We start from the raw sequence: 22,340 nt of genomic DNA on the forward strand, positions 1-22,340 counted from the left end.
ACGCACACACCCTTCCCCAAATCCCTCACCAAACCCCAAAACCCAACAACGCACACACCCTTCTCCAATCCCTACCAAACCCCAAAACCCAACAACGCGCACACCCGTCCCCATATCCCTCACCAAACCCCAAAACCCAACAACGCACACACCCTTCCCCAATCCCTACCAAACCCCAAAACCCAACAACGCACACACCCTTCCCCGATCCCCTACCAAACCCCAAAACCCAACAACGCACACACCCTTCCCCGATCCCCTACCAAACTCCAAAACCCAACAACGCACACACCCTTCCCCGATCCCCTACCAAACCCCAAAACCCAACAACGCACACACCCGTCCCCAAATCCCTACCAAACCCCAAAACCCAACAACGCACACACCCTTCCCCAAATCCCTACCAAACCCCAAAACCCAACAACGCACACACCCTTCCCCGAATCCCTACCAAACCCCAAAACCCAACAATGCACACACCCTTCCCAAATCCCTCACCAAACCCCAAAACCCAACAACGCACACACCCTTCCCCAAATCCCTCACCAAACCCCAAAACCCAACAACGCACACACCCTTCTCCAATCCCTACCAAACCCCAAAACCCAACAACGCGCACACCCGTCCCCATATCCCTCACCAAACCCCAAAACCCAACAACGCACACACCCTTCCCCAATCCCTACCAAACCCCAAAACCCAACAACGCACACACCCTTCCCCGATCCCCTACCAAACCCCAAAACCCAACAACGCACACACCCTTCCCCGATCCCCTACCAAACTCCAAAACCCAACAACGCACACACCCTTCCCCGATCCCCTACCAAACCCCAAAACCCAACAACGCACACACCCGTCCCCAAATCCCTACCAAACCCCAAAACCCAACAACGCACACACCCTTCCCCAAATCCCTACCAAACCCCAAAACCCAACAACGCACACACCCTTCCCCGATCCCCTACCAAACCCCAAAACCCAACAACGCACACACCCTTCCCCGATCCCCTACCAAACCCCAAAACCCAACAACGCACACACCCTTCCCCGATCCCCTACCAAAACCCCGCGGGCCGGGCTCGGCGCCTCTACCTCGGGCAGGATGCGCCCCCCGTGCAGGCTGGAGGGGGGACCCCCGATGAGGGACACGACGCCGTTGCAGTCCACGGTGCTGTTCCTCTTGAGGCTGCGGCGCAGCGCGGGGAAGACGCGCGAGGAGCGGCTGGCCTGGCTGTAGCCGCTGTAGCCGCTGTAGCTGCTGCGCCGGTCGCGGCCGCGGATGGGGATGAAGAGCGAGTCCCTCCTTCCCTCGCTCTCCTCCACCGTGCTGTGCTCGTCGTCGGCGAATTCGTTCTCCGAGGCCGGCTCGCGGAAGCGACCCTTGTAGCTGAAGATGCTGCTCTTGCTGTTGTGGCGGGAGAGGAACGGGGAGCCCGGGATGCTGAGGAGAGACTGGAGAGAAGGGGAAGGATGGAGGGAGGAGGGTGGGCAGCGAGCACTGCCAGGGGGTGTCCTACAACCACAAATGGTTGGGTTTGGTTTGGGAAGGACCTTGGTGCTGTCTTAGAATCACAAATGGTTTGGTTTGGTTTGGGAAGGACCTTGGTGCTCTTCTACAGTCACAAATGGTTTGGTTTGGGAAGGATCTCAGTGCTCTCCTACAGTCACAAATGGTTTGGTTTTGCTTCGGAGGGACCTTAGTTCTTTCCTAGAATCATAAATGGTTTGGTTTGGGAAGGACCTCGGTGCTTTCCTAGAGTCACAAATAGTTTGGTTTGGTTTAGATTGGTTTGGACCTTGGAGTTTGTCCAGTTCCACTCCCTGCCATTGGGGTGGAAGGTTCCACCCGGATGCCTTGGGTTTTAGCTTTTATCCTTTTCAGATTCTCTGCTGCTTGGTGTGTAACTCTGAAACTTCCTGTTAGGTGTTAGTAAGTTCTCTGCACAGAGGAGTTTGACAGAAAATTCCTTTCTAGCTAGAGAATCAAGGACACCCAGTACCCAAAAAGCAGGAAAAAAATGGGAAGGGAAGGGAAGGGAAGGGAAGGGAAGGGAAGGGAAGGGAAGGGAAGGGAAGGGAAGGGAAGGGAAGGGAAGGGAAGGGAAGGGAAGGGAAGGGAAGGGAAGGGAAGGGAAGGGGGCTGAGACTTCATAGCCTGGGGTTGTGGTTGGACAATTGACCCCAAGATGAACCAAAATTACAAAAGTGCACAACTCATGACCGGGATCCATCTGGGATTTGATTTGGGTGCAGCCCTGGCTGGGCTCTTGCACTGCCCAAAGTTCATCCTTTCAATAAATCTCTATTTTATCCCTTTTGCTCTGCCTAGTCTCTGTTCCAGGCATCAGAACCATCGCCTCAAGCTGCTCCAAGCCCTGTCCAACCTGCCCTTGGACACTCCCAGGAATAGAGCTTCTTTGGGAAACCTGTACCAGGGCTTCCTCACCCTCACAGGGAGGAATTTCCTCCCAGCATTCCCCCTGTCCTGGCACTCCAGGTCCTTGTAAATGGTCTCTCTCCATTCTCCCTCCCTCTCCAGGCCTGCACAGACCACTGAGAGCTGCTCACTCCTGGCTGGCTGAGCTGCCTCAGTGCAGGAATTACCTGGATTCCTCAGGAACAATTCCAGCCAGGGGAAATGTGTGTGAGAGTCAAACTTGGGCCCTAAATCTTCTCCTGACCCAACACAGTTTAGGACAGCGGGCAGAACCCTTGAGGTACCTTGAGGAATCTAAAGTAGAATATTATCCTAACCTCAAGCAACCACAAACGTTAGTGAAGGAACAGAAATCTACCTGGTTCATGATGGAAAATTTCCTTCCCAGCCTGTTATCCGGCAGCCTGAAGGCTTTCCTCCTCATGCCATCCTCAGACTCTGACTTGAACACCTTCTCATTGTCACACTTCTCATCTCCTTCCGACAGCTCCTTGTCCTTCCGCTTCTTCCTCCTGTTGCGACGCTCCTTGGCACTCTTGGAACTGAGTTTGGAAATCTCTGAGGAGCTCCTGGACATCCTCCCCCCACCATCATCTTCCACAGCCTCTTCAGAGACCGTCCCTGCCGAGGTGACCATGGCAGCAGCCTGAGGGTGCAGGCAAGGGAAGGAAAAATCAATCACATCTTTCCACGATTAATGCTCCATTTGCTGCTTTAAGAAAGAGTTTACTCTTTCTTACTTACAAAGATCAAATACCTTGAGCTCTCCATCCACATCTTGGCTTTCTCCTGCTCAACTAAACTGTCTCAGCACTTCCCTTCCCTTGCAGGAGCAGAATTTTCCCTTTTCATGCACCCTTAATGCACCTGAGTAGAGAACTTCAGGGCAGGACTGAAATGTTTATTCCCTCCTTGGAAGAAACTTGCAGCCAGAATTTATTAAGAGTGTTTATCATCTGCTTGTGCAGGTGGTAAAATCAGTTTCTCTGACTACCTGGATCACCACCCTCACAGTGAGGAATTTCTCTTTTTCTCACCTGTGCTTCTTCCTGTTGCTTTTTCAATTGCTCCAACATGGCCTTGAATTCTGCCTCCTTCTGCTCTGCCTCCTCCAGGGTCGCCTGGTTCTGCTCCTCGTAGGCCATGGCCACCACAGCCAAAATCAGGTTCACCAGGTAGAAGGATCCCACAAAGATCACCAGCACAAAGAAGATCATGTAGGTTTTTCCTGCCGCTCGTAAAGTCTGGAAGTGGAAAAGAATGGCAGAGGGATTGGAAAAAAGGAAAGGGAAGCAACTTCAGGCTTCCCTGACATGAGAGATGCACGAACCAATCCCAAGTTTCTTGACCTGAATGTTTCTAAGAAAATCCAGCAGTGCTGAATATTCCACAGCTCAGCATTTTCCCTGCTGAGACACTGCACGTTCCTTAGGCATGAACACAAAAGGTGACATCCACCTTCCTCCCTTTAAGGGAACATCCAAGGGATACAAACTGAAAAGAATTCAGAGGCATAGTGTGAAACCCAATGCTCAGACTCCCTTAAAAACCAAATCAAGAAAAAGCTGCTTCAGCAAGGTCCCCAAAGCACCCTCAGGTCATGAGAAAACTGTCTGCCCTCCAAAGAGCTGAGCACCCTCTGTGAGCAGAGCCGAATGCCCACAGCCGGTGCTAAGGCTCCTCCTGAATTAATTCACAGCTCAGCTGGACCCACCATCCCTTCTGGACTTCAACACCTGCTGACAGGTAATGTCCCTTTCCTCCCCCCCCCAAAAAAAAAAATCCCACTGTGAAGCTTTACTTGCACTCACTCTTTTCACGAGAAGGAATAAAAAAAGCTTCTCCCATTTCCCTTTCCTGTTTTATCCCCAAATCCTCACCACGTCCAACAACAAAGCCAAGTGTTGACTTACCAACTGATACAAATTTTCCCAGAAGTCCTGAGTCATGAGGCGAAACAAAGCCAGGAAAGCCCAGCTGAAGGTGTCGAAGCTCGTGTAGCCGTAGTTGGGGTTCCGTCCTGCCTTCATGCACGTGTATCCCTCTGGGCATTGCCTGGGGAGGGACAGCAGCCAGGTCAGGGCTCTCTCCCCACGTCGAGGAAGGGCAGACAAGGAGACTGAGAGGCAGGATTTCAGGGAAGCCCTGCTACGCTACAGAAATGAGAGCTGCAAGGTGCAGCTTTACCCTCAGAGCGCACCCAAAGCAGGAGCTTGGGTCAGAAGTGTCTTCAGAGCTGAAGGTTGGGGTGGAAAACCAACAGCACGTGGCAAGTTCCCAATTCTGAGCCTCCATCCACCCTCCTCTGATGATCCCCAAGATTGGATTCAGATGGAAATGATGCCACCAGTAATTGGTGGCCAGACCTGCCTCCTGACAGGGAAAATGTTCCTTACTTGCATCAGCAGTGGATTCATAATTACATTAAAAAAATCTGAAACCTGGTGAATTAACACCAGAACCAACAGAGGAAACGACCGGGAATATTCCAAAGGTTTTGTATCAGCATCAGTGATAACTGATTGGTAATGAAGCTCAACACTCACCCTGCATCTGAGCTGTTACCACAGAGCAAAGGGTCAGGGGCGCCAGGAATGATGTAAAAATTTGCTGAAGATGAAAAAGAGATTACATTCACACACATGGGGAGTTAAGAGGATTTAATAGACTATATCATTATTAAAACCTTCAGTTAAAAGCCCCCCAAAGGCACTGCTGAGAAATTTTATCAGTAAAAATACATTCTGGACAAATTATTTAGCTAAAAGAGCACATCCAAACCCTTCTTAAGGATGAACTCAACTAGGAACATCTCAACAAGGTCAGATTAAAAAAACCACAACCTGAAAAACTTGTGCACATGGGGTTTTTTACTGTGAAAACCAGACACAGCACAGCATGAACCACGTTGGAATTCCTGGGCAGCTGCACGGAGCCAAGCCAGGAGGTTTTAGGGAGCCTCACTGCAGAAATACCTACACATATTGTTGGTGTATTCCTCCCAGTCAAAGCCCCTGGAGCCATTATCCAGGAAGGTTTCGTTGACATTAATTGGCCAGATCACACACTTGTTCCTTAAATTGCCCATGAACAGCTGGAGCCCAATGAGGGCAAAGACACTGAGACAGAAAACTGTCAGGATCATCACATCTGACAGCTTCTTCACAGACTGGATGAGGGCACCCACGATGGTCTTCAAGCCTGAGGAGAAGGAAACAAGACTAGAAATCACTCCTGTAAAAGGAAAACCCACTGAAAATCCAAATTAATACAGTACCTTAGGATGGTGGGAAAGGCTGTGGCTATAAATTGTGTAGGCTCCTGGCAACAACCGTGTGTGGTCAGGTTTTCCAGCCACTACAACACTGGGACTGGGGGTAAGGAATGGTCAGAAGAAACCAAAATCCCAGTGCTGGTCCCTGAGAATGCCTGAGCAGGACTGTGGAATGTGGGGAATCACGTCCCCCACACAAACAAGGATCAAACTGGGATTTGCTGCCACAAAACCCCTCTGGACACGTTCAGCTGGGTTTGAGCTGAGCTCACCGGCACAGGTTACAACAACTTCCAGAGATCAGATACCTGGAACTCTCCACATCTTGGGTTTCTCCTGCTCAGCTGAACTGTCTCAGCGCTTCCCTCCCCTTGCAGGAGCAGAATTTTCCCTTTCAGTGGTGGGTTTGGTTACAGCCAGGGCAGAGTTCCACCCAGAGCTTTGGGATTTACTGCGACCACCGGGATCATCAACAGGCTCAGGACCAAAAGTAAAATATTCCAAAAGGAATCCTGCTGGTTTCCCACACCAGTCTGGTCTGTGAAAGGCAGAACTCGTGAGTGGGGAAGAACTCAGCAATAATTTTTAGGTGACAGATCTAAACTAGGTAGAATTTTGGATGCAGAAACACCAACGAATGAAGCCCCTTTAACCAGACTTTCTGGTGTTAAGTGGGATGATTCTAAGGTTTATTAATGAGCAGTGAAGGGAGGAAGGAGGAAAAAAAAATATCACAGCAGGATTTGGGGTCAGTCAGATCCAAGGTTCCATCTGGGACCACATGAACATTTTGGACCAGAAACCTTGATCCCTTCCAACCTCCTCCTACAAAACCCTCGCAGACCAACAGAGGTTAGACCCACACCAGGAACACGAAGATTCCAGAACAAACAGCTGCAGATGCATTCCTTAGAAAGGAATTCTATTCTGAAGCATCATTTCCTTCCACTATCCAAACTTCTCACATTTTCTGACACAGAGCATCACCCCCAGCACCTCTTGCCATGCTCACCCCACGGCTTTGCTCTGCACATGCACCCACAAACATCAGCTTTGGGTTCCTGCTCTGGGTGCTGCTCTCTCTCCCAGCTGTGCCAGGAGAAGGAGCTTTGGAACCAGGGTAAAACTGGAGAGATCCCAGTCCAGGAACACTTCAACAAACACCACTCCAAAAACTTCCAGCTGCAGCCACCAGCCCCCCCCAGCTCTGCCTCCTGGAATCCAGGTGTGACCCAGGTGTGTCCCCATGTGGCATCAGATAATTCAAACAAAAGAACTCAAGTGCCAAAATAGAAAATTTCTGGAGAACATCACGGTTTCATCACCAAAAAGAAAAAGAAAAAAAAAAGACCAAAGGGATATTTTGGTGGTTTAGCTCATGGGTGTCACAGTTTGCTCCTGTCACACAGATCCACAGAGACCACGGAATTTTGTCCATGGCATGGCAAATTCTGGTAATATTTCCTATTTTTATCTTGTCGCCAACACACCTTAATTCAAGTTATTGACAGAAGGTGTAGATGGCACTCAAAACACTAAAACAAGCTGCTCAGTAGCTCAGCACAGAGTTAAAATTCCCATTCCATGTGCTGAAGCAGAAGGAAAACCCCTTTAGATTTTAACATTCAGCATATTCTAAAAAAAAAAAAAAAATCACCTTTTCCTTGCAAAATTATAGTGGTAAAACCCATGAAGAGCACTTCATGCTTTCATATTAAATAACCCAAAAGGCCAATTATTCAAATGTTTTACATTCCTCCTGCTGTCACAAAATGGAGGGGGCCAAGATTTGTGCTGCAGAAACACACCTGGACAATCCTCCCCCCAAAAACAGATATAAAACCCCAAAGTTTTGCCATTTCAGGCATGTTCAGTGCCCCCCAACACCCAAACAGGATCCCCTTGGCCGTGTGTGGCAAATCACTCCTTTTATTCAATCAAAATATGCAGCAAATTATCCCTCCAGTAAAAATTACAGTAAAAATGTGCTGAACTTAGCACAGCTCTCAGCCTCAACCCCTGCTATTTGAAATAAAACTCTGTTAAGTCTTGAATTGTACGGAGAGAATGATCCAAAACTGAGCTGTTCTGCTCCCTGCAGATCACAAGGCATGCTGTCACACAGCCACTAACCAGCTCCTTAAAGCTGCATCAGCTCCACTCTGCTACAATTAAAAAGAAAGCAAAACACAGGCAAAACTGGTTTTAACATGGATGCTTCTCCTCTGAGCAAGCCAGTTACTCTCTGGAGCAGGCTGAGAGAATGACAACTGCTAACAGCATTTACCAAAGGTTTGTGGTTTGTTTTGCTCTTAAATATCATCAGACATGAAGGAAGGCTCAGCAGGAACCAGCATGTTCTCAGTGGGTGCAAGGAAAGCAGGTGCCATGTAGGAGCATCATCATCATCATCATCATCATCAACAACATCATCATGCACAACAGGCAGGTACAGCTGATGGGGTTGGCAGTCTGGGATGGGACAAAAGGGATTTGCCCTACAATTCCACAGGCTAAGAAAGCAGAACACAACTCCAGTACCAGGGAATGCATGAGGGAACAAATCACAAAGGAACTGAGACCAAAACTCATCGAGGAGTTCTTCTGAAACAGCTGGAAATCACAAAGCTGGAGATGTCTGAGTGCCTGGGAGACCTGAGCCTTGAGCCTGACCTCAGAATTAGAGGCACTTTTGAGAAAGCACGTGCATGAAGCTTTTCTGCACAAGAATTCAGGATCAGGAAGTGTTCCAGGCCAGGCTGGACAGAGCTGTGATTTAAACTGGTCCAGTGAAGGTGTTCCTGCCCATGGCAGGAGGTGGAACAAGATGAGCTTGAAGGTCCCTCCCAACCCAAACCAGACTGCAATTCTGTGATTCTCAAGGTGTTTCATAATAAAGGAAGGGCCACTGCTCAACCTGTGACACCCAGCTGAGTTACAAGTCCAGAAGAAGCTTTGGGGAGGGTGGTCTGACCAATCCAGTTCTGGGGTGGCACAGGAAATGGGCAAAAAGGTTTTAATTTTAATCTTGGTTGGGTTTTGCTCTGCTGCTTTACAAAATTATTCCTAAAACAAAATTATTTCAAAACCACTGATAATAACAGGGCAAATCCCTGAGCCAAAAACTGTTCAGCCTGGGGAGGAGCCTGATCCTTTTCATCTGGAATTAAACTTTGAAGCCTGGCTTTAGTTTCAGAGATCAGTATGAAACGTTCATACAAAGGGACAGAAAAGCAAAGGGACAGAAGAGCCCGTTCATCCCATCATTTGATGGCCCAGCAGCTTGGATTTCAAACTGCTTTGTTACACAGACTGCAAATCCCATCCAAAAAAATCCCAGTGCCATTTCTGAGGAAGGAGCAGTGCAGGAGGGGAGGGGAAACACTGGGAGGGGACACACACAAGCCCAGCCTTTAATGCTGAATGGTTCTCACCTGGAATTACAGAGATAGTTTTCAAAGCTCGGAGAACTCTGAAAGTTCTCAATGCTGAGACATTCCCAAGGTCCACAAACTCTGTGACATATCTGCAATGAGGGAGGTCACACACAAAAAAACACCATGACAATACACACACCAAAAATAAAACAACAACTACAGACAAAGCAATACATCACTCACAGGGGCCTGTACCCGACAGCTAAACACCAACCGGGGCCTTACCTGGAATTACAGAAATAGTTTTCAAAGCTCTCAGAACCCTGAAAGTGCGCAGAGCTGAAACATTGCCTAGGTTTACAAACTCTGTTATATACCTGCAGAATTAAACCAGAGTTAATAGCACCGTTGGGGTCACCTTCCTTTGCATAAATTGTCTGCTTGTAGGAAACAGCTCGTGATTTAAAACGCTTCAGAATTGCCATTGAAAGGAGAGAGAGAGAGACAAAGTTGCAGAGGCAAAACAAGGTTTAAGTCTCTCAGCTCCTCAAGCAGCTTTGCCCAGGTACGTGGGTCAGGTACCCATCCTCACCTGGAATCATGGAGTGTCCTGAGCAGGAAGGGACCCACCAGGATCATCCAGTCCAACCCCTGGCCCTGCACAGACACCTCAAAATCCCACCCTGGGCATCCCTGGGAGTGGTTTCCAAACGCTCCTGGAGCTCTGGCAGCCTTGGGGCAGTGCCCAGCACCCTCTGGGGGAAGAAGCATTCCCTGATATCCCAGCTAACCCTCCCCTGGCACAGCTCCAGCCCTTCCCTCGTGTCCTGTCCCCGTCGCAGGGAGCAGAGATGGGAGCTGCCCCTCGGGATGAAGCTGCAGCCCCCAGTGAGTCTCCCCTCAGTCTCCTCTCCAGCTGAGCAGAGCCAGAGCCCTCAGCCACTCCTCCAGACCTTCCCCCATCCCCTTGTCCCTGCTCTGGGCCCTCTCCAACAGCTTCAGATGGTTTTGATTATCGTGCTGCCCCAAACTTCGCACAATCCTACGGAGAATTTGAAACTCTGCCAATCTCTGCAGAAGAAGGAAATTGTAAAAGTGCCAAATATTTGGAGATTTGGTGCCATCACCCTGGTCCAGTGGGAGGTGGAACTGGAGGAGCTTTAAGGTCCCTCCCAATGCAAACCAATCCATGATTCCATGACTGCACCATCACCTCAGATCAGGGGTTTCAGGTACATTCGCTTCACCTCGTGTTTTTAAGAAAACATAATCATCTTCTGCTTTTGATTAACATCCTTCAATTTAATTAGCAGCCTTCATTTTAATTAGCAACCTCCACTTTTAATCCTTTATGCTTCAATGTCCGTGAGCCACAGGAAGGTTTGATTCTCCTCTTTTTCCAAGAGGATAAACCCAGGATAGGCGGGGGAGAAGAGGCTTAGTGCAAAGTACCAGAGTTGGATTTTACCCCAGCTCAGAGAATATTCCCTCTGTGCTGCGTGGGGAGAAACTTGGTATGAGAAAGCAAAAAAATACTCAACATTCAAGATTTTTTTTCCTGGTGCAGAAAGGTTTCAAGGGCTTCCAAAAACTCTTAGTGCTGCTTAAATAATGCCCTTGACACAAAAAAGTAAATAATAAATTAAAAAAAAAAAAAAATAAATAAAAGGTTGTACCAGAGCCTACAGGCAAAGCCTGGCCTCTGGAAAGGAGAGGTTTAGGGACACCAGTGAGGGATTTAGGAGATTCCTTTCAGACCAGTGCCCTGAGCCCTTTAAAGGTGGTGGGATGATATCGGGTGATTTCTGGAGAAATTAAGGAACTGCCAATTCCCAGGTGGGATTTGATTTGAACACTGGGTGTTCACACTGGATCCCTGACTGCTCTGAAGTAAAACTCAGGTGTTGGGAAGCTGCTGGTTATTGCATTTTCATGGGTAATGTTCAGCTCTTCGAGTAGAATTTAAATAAACAGCTAAAAGGCAGAAAAAGAGCACAAAGTCAGGAACCTCAAACTGGGGTGCAGAATCCAGTAAAATATGATTAAAGTGAACCCTTAGAAATGCAGCTCCTGAGGCTTCCCCTGTGCTCTCTGCTCCATCAGACACTGGTGAACATAGCAGCCCAACCATTCCACATGCAAAAATACTCCAAAAATAACTGTAAAAGGGCAAAAATATTTCTTCCAGCAGCAGCTCGGAATACCAGTGACAAAAACCAGGTTTCCATCAGCAGGACTAAGTCTGAGGCAGGGTCAGCTTAGGGTAATATGGGAAAAAAAAGCCCAGGAATTTAGGGTGGATCTCCTGATGTGACTCAGACATGCCCATGATCCTCAGTATCAGCCCAATCCAGCACAAAAAGAAAAAAAAAAAAAACAAAAACAACCAAGAATGAGGAAGGAAAATCAAATATCTCCTTTCTGACACTGAAATGGGTTAATAACCACTGCTTATGAACAGGTAATTACTGGGTTAATCACTGTCCAACCTCCACTCACAGCCCAAGGGGGAAGGAGTGGAATAGAATGGAATTTAAAGAGATTTGGTTCCTACACTGATCTGCCCCTCTGGTGCATGAACCACCTCCAATCTTGCACGAATCAAGGTGGTTTTCAGAAAATCCTGGTTTTTTTTCCCTTGACAGCAGCAGCTCCACTGGCTCCACACTGTTACAGTTTAGAGCTGAAATCCCATCAGGCTAAAGGGGATTAATTGAAGTTTGCCTTGATTTTCTTTTTTCCTTCCAAACCCTCTTCCTAAGGCCTCCCCATCCTCAAAAATACCTGGAATAAATCAAACTTACGCCATCATGATCACGCTGAAATCCAGCCAGTTCCAGGGATCCCTCAGGAAGGTGAATCCATCTATACAGAAACCCCTGGCAATGATTTTCACCAGTGATTCAAATGTATAAATCCCAGTGAATGTGTACCTGCCACGAGGAAAAACCCTTTTAGTCGTGGGGAAATTAAAAAAAAAAAAGGGTGAGCCACGAAGATTTAATTAAAAGGGTGTAAAGGATAATGAGTTGGTGCTAAAAAAGAACAGGGAGGAGCAGGGTCCTCAAGGGAACAAGCTCAGTTTTGGGAGGGGTTTTTACAAACATAAATTGGTTTTTAAATGCAAATAATGTAAATAATTTGTACTTACTCCACATTCTTTGACCATTCTGGCGGGTTACTAAAAGTCATGAATACACAGTTGGTCAAAATAGTGCACATAATGATCATGCTAAATACTGTGGGACAAAGTCAAGGAGCAAAGGGACACTCTTCACATTCCCCAAAAGTCCCCAAAATCACTGCCTGAAGGAAAATTCAACCTTTGCCAGGCTATTCTCTGTGGGCTGCTAAGGGCTGAGATGCTTGCACAGTCATGGGAAATAAGATTTTTTTTTTATCTTTTTAATTTACTCTAGTTATATTTTTAATTTACTCTATTTATGTTTTTGATTTACCCTATTTGTATTTTTATATACTGTATTATATATAACATCTACATGCTATATACACTGTATTGTATACAATATTTATATACTATATACCTTTAATAAACTGCATTACATACACCTATATGCTACAGACACTAAATTATATATATTTATGTACTATATATCTTTAATAAACTGTATTGCATATATCTATATGCTATAGACACTATATTATATATATCTATATATTATATACAATTATAATAAATATATTATTATCTATTACATATAATTATATATGTTCTATATCTTGAATATATTGTTTGCATACATCTATATGCTATAAACACTATATTAAATATATTTATATATGATATATAAAATTATAATATTATACAATATTATATATAATATATATTATAATATATATCTTTAATATTCAGTATTACATACATCTGTGTTATATACACTGTATTATATATAACATATATATCTTTAATAAACTGCATTGCATACATCTATATGCTATATACACTATATTACATGTATTTCTATACCATATATCTTTAATATGCTGTATTAAATGTACTATTTAGATATTACACAAGATATTATATGCTATGTAACATATATAACTACATAAATAATATTTTCTGTCACCATTCAATGCATTCTGTTTTATATAAATTTAATATACTTTTCAGATTAATTCAATTTAAAATTATATTTTCTATATTTAATTCAGAGTCCTAAATGAAAATGTGTCCCCAAATCCATCCGTTCAGTAAAAAAAAAATCTTTTTTTGTTGTTAAAGTTCATGGGAAAGCAGTGCTGAAATCCAAATTCACCAGGATTTAACTTGGAGAAAATCAATATATTATATATGGATATATTCCATCTCATATTTTAGTATTTATTTCATTATGTTTGAATAGACAAGGTGGCTGTGGCTTGTTCTCCAGATAATAATTCTGTTTATTTCTAGACAATATTTTAGTATTCATTTCAATATATTTTAATTCAATTTAATCATTTCAGTAGCTCTTAAATCCTAGCTCCCTTCACATGAAATCACATCTGTTCCAAAATTCATCCACATGTGTGCACTGAGGGAAGAACAGGGAAAATAAAGGAGAATTTCCCTTCATTGGATGTGGCTAAATAACTGTGTAAATAATAAACATAATATATAAAATATATAATCAAATCATTTTTAATCCTGGATTTTGTGGATGTTCTGAGGCCAACCCACACCTGCAGGTGCAGGACTGGCATTGATATTTGTGAACTGAGCAAAAATCACCAGGAAAAGAGAATTTCAGTGACTACACAAAGGAAACTCAGTAATAAAAAGGATATGAATGTATCAAAATTTTAATAGCTATTCTTCTAAACAGATTAAAAGGACTTAAAATGTACAAGGCAGGTGTGGCACTAAATCTGAAGAGTGTTTTCCCTCTGTTTAGTACTACAAAGGTCTGCAGAGAAAAACAGAGAGAGAGAGAGAGAGAGAGAGAGAGAGAGAGAGAGAGAGTTAATGCAGGGAAACCACAGCAGGAACTGGAAAAAACAGACAAACAGGGTTAAAAATGGCATTTTCTGACTGGTTTTTAAAATAATCTCATTTATGAAGCTCCCATCATGGACATCACACACACACTGTGGATAATTCTCCAAATATCCATTTCTCACTGGAGATCTCAGACAAAACTTCCAGGGTAAAAAATGGTATTTTCTGTTTGTTCTTTTTAAAATAAACTCCTTTATAAAGCTCCCATTAGGGTACAACACACAACATCATGGGCACCACACACACACTGTGGATAATTCATTTTCTGTTTTGTTTTTTTTGGGATTTTTTGGTGTTTTGTTTTTTTTTTTTTTTTTGTTATATCTAATTGATGAGGTTCCCATTAGGGTACAACACATCTGTGCATTGTGGGCATCACCCACCCACCCACCATTAATAATCCTTTTCCAAACATCCATTTCTCACTGGAGATCTCAGGCAAAACTTCCAGGGTAAAAAATGGTATTTTCTGTTTGTTCTTTTTTAAATAAATTCCTTTATAAAGCTCCCATTAGGGTACAACACACATCATCATGGACATCACACACACATTGTGGATAATTCCTTTTCTGATTTTTTTTTTAGTATCTCCTTTATAAAGCTCCCTTTAGGGTACAACACACAACATCATGGGCACCACACACGAGGTTCATGATTTTATTAAGAACCTGTGGAATAATATTTTTTATTTTATTAAGAATTGTGTAAAAGTGGTGCAGAATTCTGCTGCTCCATCTCCCTGGAGCACCACAGGCAAACTGGGTTTGTGGGTGCTTTACACCAGCACACCCAAAGCACCCACCACAGGGGAAAAAAAGCAATTTATGCGCACTAGAGAAGCCAAAGCCCTTTCCCTGGCACCATTATTGTCATTTTTATCCTCTCCAGGATGGCCCCAGAGCACAGCTGGACTCACTGACATCTCCAAAGCTCGGCTGGCACAGCCCTGAGCTCACAGAGCCCAACCCAAGGGAATCCAGCAGGGCTCTGTGCCAGCACAGCCTTCCCCAGGAGGCTCCTAGAAAATCTGTCATTTCCATCCTTGTCAACCAAACAACAAATGAGACCGTTGAGCAGGAAATTATTTGCAAAGGAAATCAAAATCAGGTTGTGGTTCAGCACTGAGAGAGGGTCGTTAGCAGAACCACTAATGCATCCCCACCAAAAGCACTTTAAAGACAACCCTGGACAGCTCTTCAATTGCAGCATCAAGAATTAATGACCATATCACCCTGGCATGGACAAACCTTCTAAAAGGCCCCAAGTTTTGCAAACTTGCCATTACAGAGTGCTCAGGGGACACCCAATTCTAGGAATCAGCTCTCCCCCCCTTCCCTGACACCACACACTTTCCAGGACTCGCATCCCCTTCCTTTTTTAAATTTCTTTTTGCTCTGGAGCAAGACACTCATCCCACCAGGATTGTCCCAGGCTGTGCTGCCCCAGCACAGCACAGATCTCCCAACTCACCCACACTTTTTGGAGTAATGAAACCTCCAGCACGACTGGGCTGAACATTATCTGGGACAAGGTGAGCTGGAAGAAAACAGGAATTTCCCAAACCCCATTGAGCAGTTCCAAGATGTGGCTCAGTTTCACAAATCCCCGTGCAGGAGGCTGTGGCTGGTTCAGGCAAAGTCAGCAAACCAGGATTAAAACCATCCTTCCCTTGGAGACACAGGAACATGAGAACAGGAACAAAACCCAGAGCCAGTTAAACTCACCTGGGCAGGTGGATGGAAAATGGAAACAGCCCCAGATAAAGGTGGGAGCCCTTTTGTCCTGGCACATGGGAGGCATCACATGGAAAACTCACTTCCAACAGCTTTTTCACAATTTCAGGAAATTTGGCACCGCCTGCTGTAATCTCACAGAATCCCAGAATCTTTGAGGTTGAGAAAGCACTCCAAGATCATTTGTGACCAATCACCCAGCCCAGAGGGCTGAGTGCTTTCATAAAAAGAAGGGAAGTCCCAAAAGATCAATTCTCTAAATCGATCTGCAAAATGATGACTGTGCTTGGGAGAGCAACAGAAGCAACTGAGGGATGGCAAGAATCCTTCCAGCTCCAGTCATTCCCTGGATACCTGCAGGGATGGGGACCCCAAACCTCCCTGGGCAGCTCCCTCAATGCCTGACCACCCTTTTTTCCATGGAGAAATCAAGATTTCTTCCCACTGCCAACCCAACATGAGCTCCACTCTCTCCTTGCTCTCCCCACCTGTTACATGACTGCACCTAAGGCAGTTCCTTGTTTTGTCTCTGTGCTCTGCCCAGATTTCTCCTTTTAGACCACAAAACTTGTAGAATTTTTCCTGCCTGTGAAGCCCATCATCCCTGGGCCCTTCAGCACAGCCCTGACACCAAGAAGGTGTCACAATTCCAGTCTGCTCATCGATTACAACAGTTCCCAGATCCACCATTCCCCTGCGTACCCCATAAAACCCTGAGTAAATCTCCACTTGGTCTCATCAATAAAAAAAAAAAAAAAAAAAAAAAAAGCCCAAAAGTCAAGAAGTGTTTGGCAAAACCCTCTTTTAGTTTTTCCCTTCTGCTGATGACATATTAAAACTCCATTTCAAAATGGCTGCAAGCTCTTAAAACATTTTCTGGATCTGGGCCAAGAACATCCTTAAGAGCTTTTAAGACGTGCTGAAGCAAAGCCCAAAACTCAGAGGAAGGTGATACCTGGAAAAAGGTATTTTGCAGTGAGTTTAAGAGATGGCTGTGTCTGCTTGGACTTCCCAAAGCCTCCATTTGTTGTTAGAACTGTGAAAAAATTCCACCAGCTTTAGTTTCCATCAAGTCATCGGGATCCACCAAAACCTTGGAAACAGGTCTCATAAAAAGAAGGGAATAAATTCTCTAAATCAATCTGCAAAATGATGACTGTGCTTGGGAGAGCAACAGAACTGACTGAGGGATGGCAAGAATCCTTCCAGCTCCAGGAAGATTTAAAATATTCCTGCTTCCTGCAGGTTTTCCACTGAGCAGTTCTGTAATGGCTGAGGAGTGAGGGGGAGTGGGCAGGAGATTTCAGAAGAAAACAGCTTTAGGAACAGCCTGGGAACATATGGAAGCACATTCCTGCAGCAGTGCCACGATGACGCTCAGTGCTGAGCAGGGAGCGCGATGATTTCCTGGCGACACCCTGAGCTGCTGGAAAAGGAATTTACAGGAAACTCGGGCACCCTGTGGGCTGAAGAATTACAGACACAATCAGACCCTGAGAGCAGCCCTGAGGAGAAGGGGTTTAGGTGCTGGACATGCCCCAGGAACCCCCTGAGCCTGGGCCGAGTTCCCATCCTGTCCCCCTGTCTCAGGTGAGATCCCACCTCCAGCCCTGGGAGGATGTGGAGCTGCTGGAGAGAGTCCTGATTTTTAAGTTTGATTTTTAAGTTTTAATGACCTCACAATCCGCCTGTGCAAGGAAATCCACTCTGCCTCCAGGCCAGAAATAACTCCCCACCCTTTTCCCCATCACGAGGGGGCTGCAGTTATTGAGGAGATGGGAGCAGAGGTTCCAGCCCTGGCATTCCCTGATGCCAGCTCTGCATGCCTGGATCCACAGCACCAACAACCACACACAGCCAACAGCTCCATCACACTCTGCCTCCCCTCCAACACCTGGAGAGCACTGGAGGCAGCCACAGCCAGGGAATCCAATCTCCCTTCTTCACTCTTTCCCTTTCACACTCACTTTTCCTGCTCCTTTGAAGCCAACTGGACAGACAGAGCAGAAGAAAAAACACCACGAAGTGATCAAGACCTGGAAAAGGCAATGAGACTCTGGACATAAGAATAAAAAGCTGATTTTTTTAGATGGCTCTGACTCTTTCCTCTGTTTTGGTGGCTTCGCTGAAATGCAAACCCAGGAATGGTGCCGTGACCTTGCAGAGTCACCAGCTCTCCCTGCAGGCACCACAGGCACATCCCAGAGCCAGACGTGCCTCCTGCAGCTGGTCCCTCACATCCCTGTGATTTTCCTGGGCCAAGGTGACATTCTGGACCCACAGGGCCCGTTTCCAAACCTGGCATGTGACTTGACAAAGCTGCAAGTCACTCCCTTGGCACAAAGGCTCTGGAGAGATCCTCAGGTGCTTCCCTGGCAGCCATGGGTGACCTCAGACATCCCAGGCCAGCCTCAGACCTCACTCAGGTGTGGACATTCTTCCTCTTCCCATTGAAATCCATCCACCTCAACTTATCTACAGTCTCAGGTCTCAGAAAATCCAGGGATCTTCTGCTGCCTCAGAACTGGAAGAAGCATGAGCACCTCATTGTGCTGAAATTCCTGCCGAGGGAAATGGAAGGAGCTTGAGGAAAACAGCCACAACCTGGCAAACATCATGTTCAGAGGGGAAGAATGGGGTGAGATGTTTAGTAGGAGGGATGGGCTGGGCCACAAATGGATCAGAAGGAAAGAGAGGTGTAGAAGATGGAAAAACATTAAAAATGGAAATCCTGATAAGGCTGTGGAATGAAAGAGGAAGGTCCTGATGTCTTGCTCAATAAATACTGAAGGATTTTAAGGCTGTGAGGTTGCTCTGCTCCCATTGCTGGGGCTGCCCACACAGGGGATTTTCCCGAATTTTGTTTGCACATGTGAACAAGGAAGTTCATGTACCTGCTTTCTGGAAATATTAGTAGAAATGTTTTTGGTTTACATAATAAAAATGGGCAATTATCGTTCCCACCTCGTGCTTCAGGCTAGGAACTGGAAGGCCATTAAAAGTTGAAAAACAAGAAATTATGAAAAAATTCTTCCCGGTCCTTACACAGACACAAAAAGGAGCTAAAGCAGCTCCCAAAGCTGCTACCTGTGAGCAAAGGGATTCCAGATTTTCCTCAGAGTCATCACCTACCCCTCACCTCAAGACACTGAGGGGCTAGAATGTGCTCAGAGCTGGGAACCTGGAGCACAAGAAGTGGCTGAGGGAGCTGGGAAAAGGGTTCAGCCTGGAGAAAAGGGGATCAGGGGAGAGCTGCTGGCTCTGCACAACTCCCTGACAGCAGGGAACAGCCAGTGGGAGGATTTGGGATCTTATCCCAGGGAACAGGGACAGGAGGAGAGGGAACAGCCTCAGGCTGGGCCAGGGGAGGCTCAGGCTGGACATCAGCAGGAATTTCTCCATGGGAAGGGTGGTCAGGCACTGGAAGGGGCTGCCCAGGGCAGTGGTGGAGCTCCCACCCCTGGAGGTGTCACTCAGTGCTCTGGTGGGGATCTGTCACAGGTTGGACTTCCTGATCCCGGAGGTCTTCTCCAGCTTCAAGGATTCTGGGATTTTGGAATTCGCCATTTTGCAAAATGAAACTGAGCAGAGAAAAGAGCAGCACCTTGGACAAAACCATTGCTGGGCTACAGAGCCAGGACTTGTGACTCCCTGTGGCACGGTTCTGTTTCCAGGTCACACTGTTTCTCCTTTAAATATCAGTTTACAGGCACTGGGAGCTTCAGCTGCTCTGTTTAAATGCAGTTTCAGTTTCCTTAGACAAACCAAGATCACCGTGTCCTCCTGCAGGGAAAAGCAACCAGCTGATTCGTCCCTGTGCACGCTGCAAAAGCAAAGACCTGTGATGCAAAGTCTTCTGGAGAGTGGGGAGGAAAAAAAAAAAATCTTGGAAAACTTCCCATGATTCAAGCAGATTCACAATTCCTGATGATTCAGGGAAGGGCCTTTTTTAATGGCCTTAAAAAAAAAATAATTCTTTGTGGAAAGTCACTGAGTTTTGGAAGCAGTGAGGAGCACCTAAAGCATGGCCACGCTGAGATGGACACAAGAGGAAGGGAGCAGTGGGTTCAGGGGTTGTGGGGGGATTCAGGGATTGTTGGGAGCCCCCGTGGGGTCAGCAGGGCTGGGGGGATTTGCCTTCCATCTCCAGAACCTTCCCTGCATCTCAGCCTGCCAAGGATTCCACAAGGAACGCACGGCGCTCCCAGAGATGTGACAGATGCCTTCAGAGAGGGGAATGCAGCTCCTCTTTTTTTTTTTTTTTCCTTTTTTTTTTTTCCTCTAGAAATGAAAGGCTTATTAATAGCCTTGTGTTGGGAGGCAAATATGGAGAGGGATGCAGCAGGAGGGGTAAGGGGGTTCCCTGTGCCTCCTGCTCGTGGTGCAATGTTGAGAAGCACGGAGCTCTGCCCACTGCCCCTTCAGCACTGCCACCTACCTGAGCTAGAAAAATCAGGAATCAGCCCAATTGTCCCACTGACACCTCCCCTTCAGCTACACGGGCACAAAGAGGATTCAAAACTCGCCCAGACATTTCCTGACACCTCTGTGGTGGGTGCAAGGGGTCCAGAGATCTCGGGAGTTCTCTTGTGAGGGTGGGCAGGCCCTGGCACAGGGTGCCCAGAGAAGCTGTGGCTGCCCCTGGATCCCTGGAAGTGCCCAAGGCCAGGCTGGACAGGGCTTGGAGCAGCCCTGGGATAGTGGAAGGTGTCCCTGCCATGGCAGGGGTGGGACTGGATGGACTTTAAGGTCCCTCCAAACCCACCCTGTAATTCCATGACCTGCTCTCACCAGAAGCTGATTGGTTTAACAGAGAGAAAGTATTTGTTGAATAAATAAAAAGCATTCCTGAGTATTCTTCCCACAGCAGCTCCCCGTAACAAAGGATCACATCAGCTGGGCACCATGTTGCAACACACAGACCCCCAAATTTCACAGCCCTGAGTCAGCACTCAGCACTCTGGACACAAGAAACCACATTAAATTAATCTGTGAACACAGTAAAGAAGGGTCAGTTACACTCATCACTCCCCAAACTCAGCTGACTTCATGTGAGCAATGCCCTGCCAGTCCCAGAGTCACTTCTGAGCGTGGCACAAATGTCTGTCCCAACAAAAACTCATCCAACACTGGCTCCCCATGACACGGATTTCACATGTAGCCAGCTCTGCCCGAGCTCTGAACAGCCACATCACAGCTCCTGTCACCCACACAGCTCAATCTGCAGCTCCCCCAGAGGCACAGCTGAGCCTCACTCGAGCTGGTGACTGTCTCAGCTGCCTCTTGGATCAAAGAAAGCAACGAAATTAAACACTAAAGAACCTCAGTTTTAGCCTTCTAAACAAACCAGTGACCATGCTCCTCATTCCATCACCAGTGGATCCCTCCCCTTCACCCCCAGAAGAACTTGCCAACCACTCCCTTCATGACACCTCAAACACCTCAGCACCCTTAAATGCCTCCTGCCACAACACCTTTTCCAAATAAATAAAAATAAAGATGAAAGCGAGTTAATTTGTCTCCTTTTTTGCCATGATTCTGTGTCCCCGTGCTTCATAACCATCAGCTTCAGACTGAATTCCATGAATTCCACACTGAAACACTTACTGTTACCCCTCAATTAAATTCTTCTTATTGCCCTGATGGTTAAAATTGGCACATTAGCACAACTTGAACTATTTTTAGTTTCCAGAGCTTGTTCTCCTAACTCCATCCTTAAAGACCAATCGCATCATCTCTATTAAACCTCACAGAAAAATACATAAGAAAGCAAAACAACCAAACCAGCCCCATCCAAGACCCCCTTTTTCTTTGTCTTCTGTTCAAACCATACCCAAACCTGTAATTTCCCAAGGGAAGAAAAAAAAAAAAAAAAAAAAAAAAAAAAGCTCTTTAACAACTCCTTTCTTGCAGACTCACTTTCTGGGTCATATAATAAGGGTCAAAGTCCTCCAGTGGCACAGCAACCAGCCCTTTAGGGATGTCCCCGTAGATGAAAGGCAAATTCTTCCCTGCCTCAAGGTCACTGTTTGGTTTTGGTTTGCTGTCTTCATCGTCGTCCCGGTGGCTGCTGTCCTGCTTGGAGCGTTGCTTCTTCTTCAGCTCTGCAATGTGTTTCTCAATGTTGGCCAGAGACTCCGGAGTGAAGGGTTTAAAACTCTCGGGGCCTGGTGGTGCGAGCAGCCGTGCTGCCATCTTTTCATCCTGCAGCAGCTTCTTTAGAGATGTTGCACCCCGGGCAGGTCAGCTCTGTGGGGAGTGAAACACAGGCACGAGGTCAGAACTGCCACTTCTTGGAGGTCCTTAATTACATGCATTGGGTCACTGATCACGCTCTCAGGATTTCTGAGTTGTTGGCGACAGAACCCACTGTCTCTTGGTTGTTATCAGAGTTAATTGTTGCAATAAATGTGGAGTATTGAGATGGCCCCAGGTGTGCCAGATTCCACATCTGCACCTGACCTTGTTGGGGTCATTGTCATGCTGTCCATCCCTCCAGTACTGCCACTTCTCT

The 22,340-nt window shown here is 46.3% G+C and overlaps 1 protein-coding gene across 6 annotated transcripts in view; it reads right to left on the reverse strand.

The window, feature by feature from the left end:
* SCN8A (sodium voltage-gated channel alpha subunit 8) overlaps positions 1-22,021 on the reverse strand; it is a 53,737-nt gene extending 31,716 nt beyond the window's left edge. For 2 of the 6 annotated variants that reach the window (XM_062510865.1, XM_062510861.1), the window contains exons 1-11: positions 21,746-22,021; positions 13,883-14,001; positions 12,243-12,332; positions 11,896-12,024; positions 9,149-9,240; positions 5,420-5,641; positions 4,987-5,050; positions 4,354-4,495; positions 3,478-3,684; positions 2,799-3,086; positions 1,096-1,455 (exon numbers count right to left, since the gene is read on the reverse strand). In XM_062510865.1, the coding sequence (XP_062366849.1) occupies positions 1,096-1,455; positions 2,799-3,086; positions 3,478-3,684; positions 4,354-4,495; positions 4,987-5,050; positions 5,420-5,641; positions 9,149-9,240; positions 11,896-12,024; positions 12,243-12,332; positions 13,883-14,001; positions 21,746-22,021 (1,989 nt within the window). Of the gene's footprint in view, positions 1-1,068; positions 1,456-2,798; positions 3,087-3,477; positions 3,685-4,353; positions 4,496-4,986; positions 5,051-5,419; positions 5,642-9,148; positions 9,241-9,376; positions 9,469-11,895; positions 12,025-12,242; positions 12,333-13,882; positions 14,002-21,745 lie in introns of all 6 variants that reach the window. The other 4 variants (XM_062510864.1, XM_062510862.1, XM_062510863.1 and 1 more) reach the window with 3 other exon arrangements.
* Positions 22,022-22,340: the final 319 nt, after the last annotated feature.

This window comes from Cinclus cinclus, chromosome 30, assembly GCF_963662255.1.
Source record: "Cinclus cinclus chromosome 30, bCinCin1.1, whole genome shotgun sequence".
Classification (NCBI taxonomy): domain Eukaryota; kingdom Metazoa; phylum Chordata; class Aves; order Passeriformes; family Cinclidae; genus Cinclus; species Cinclus cinclus.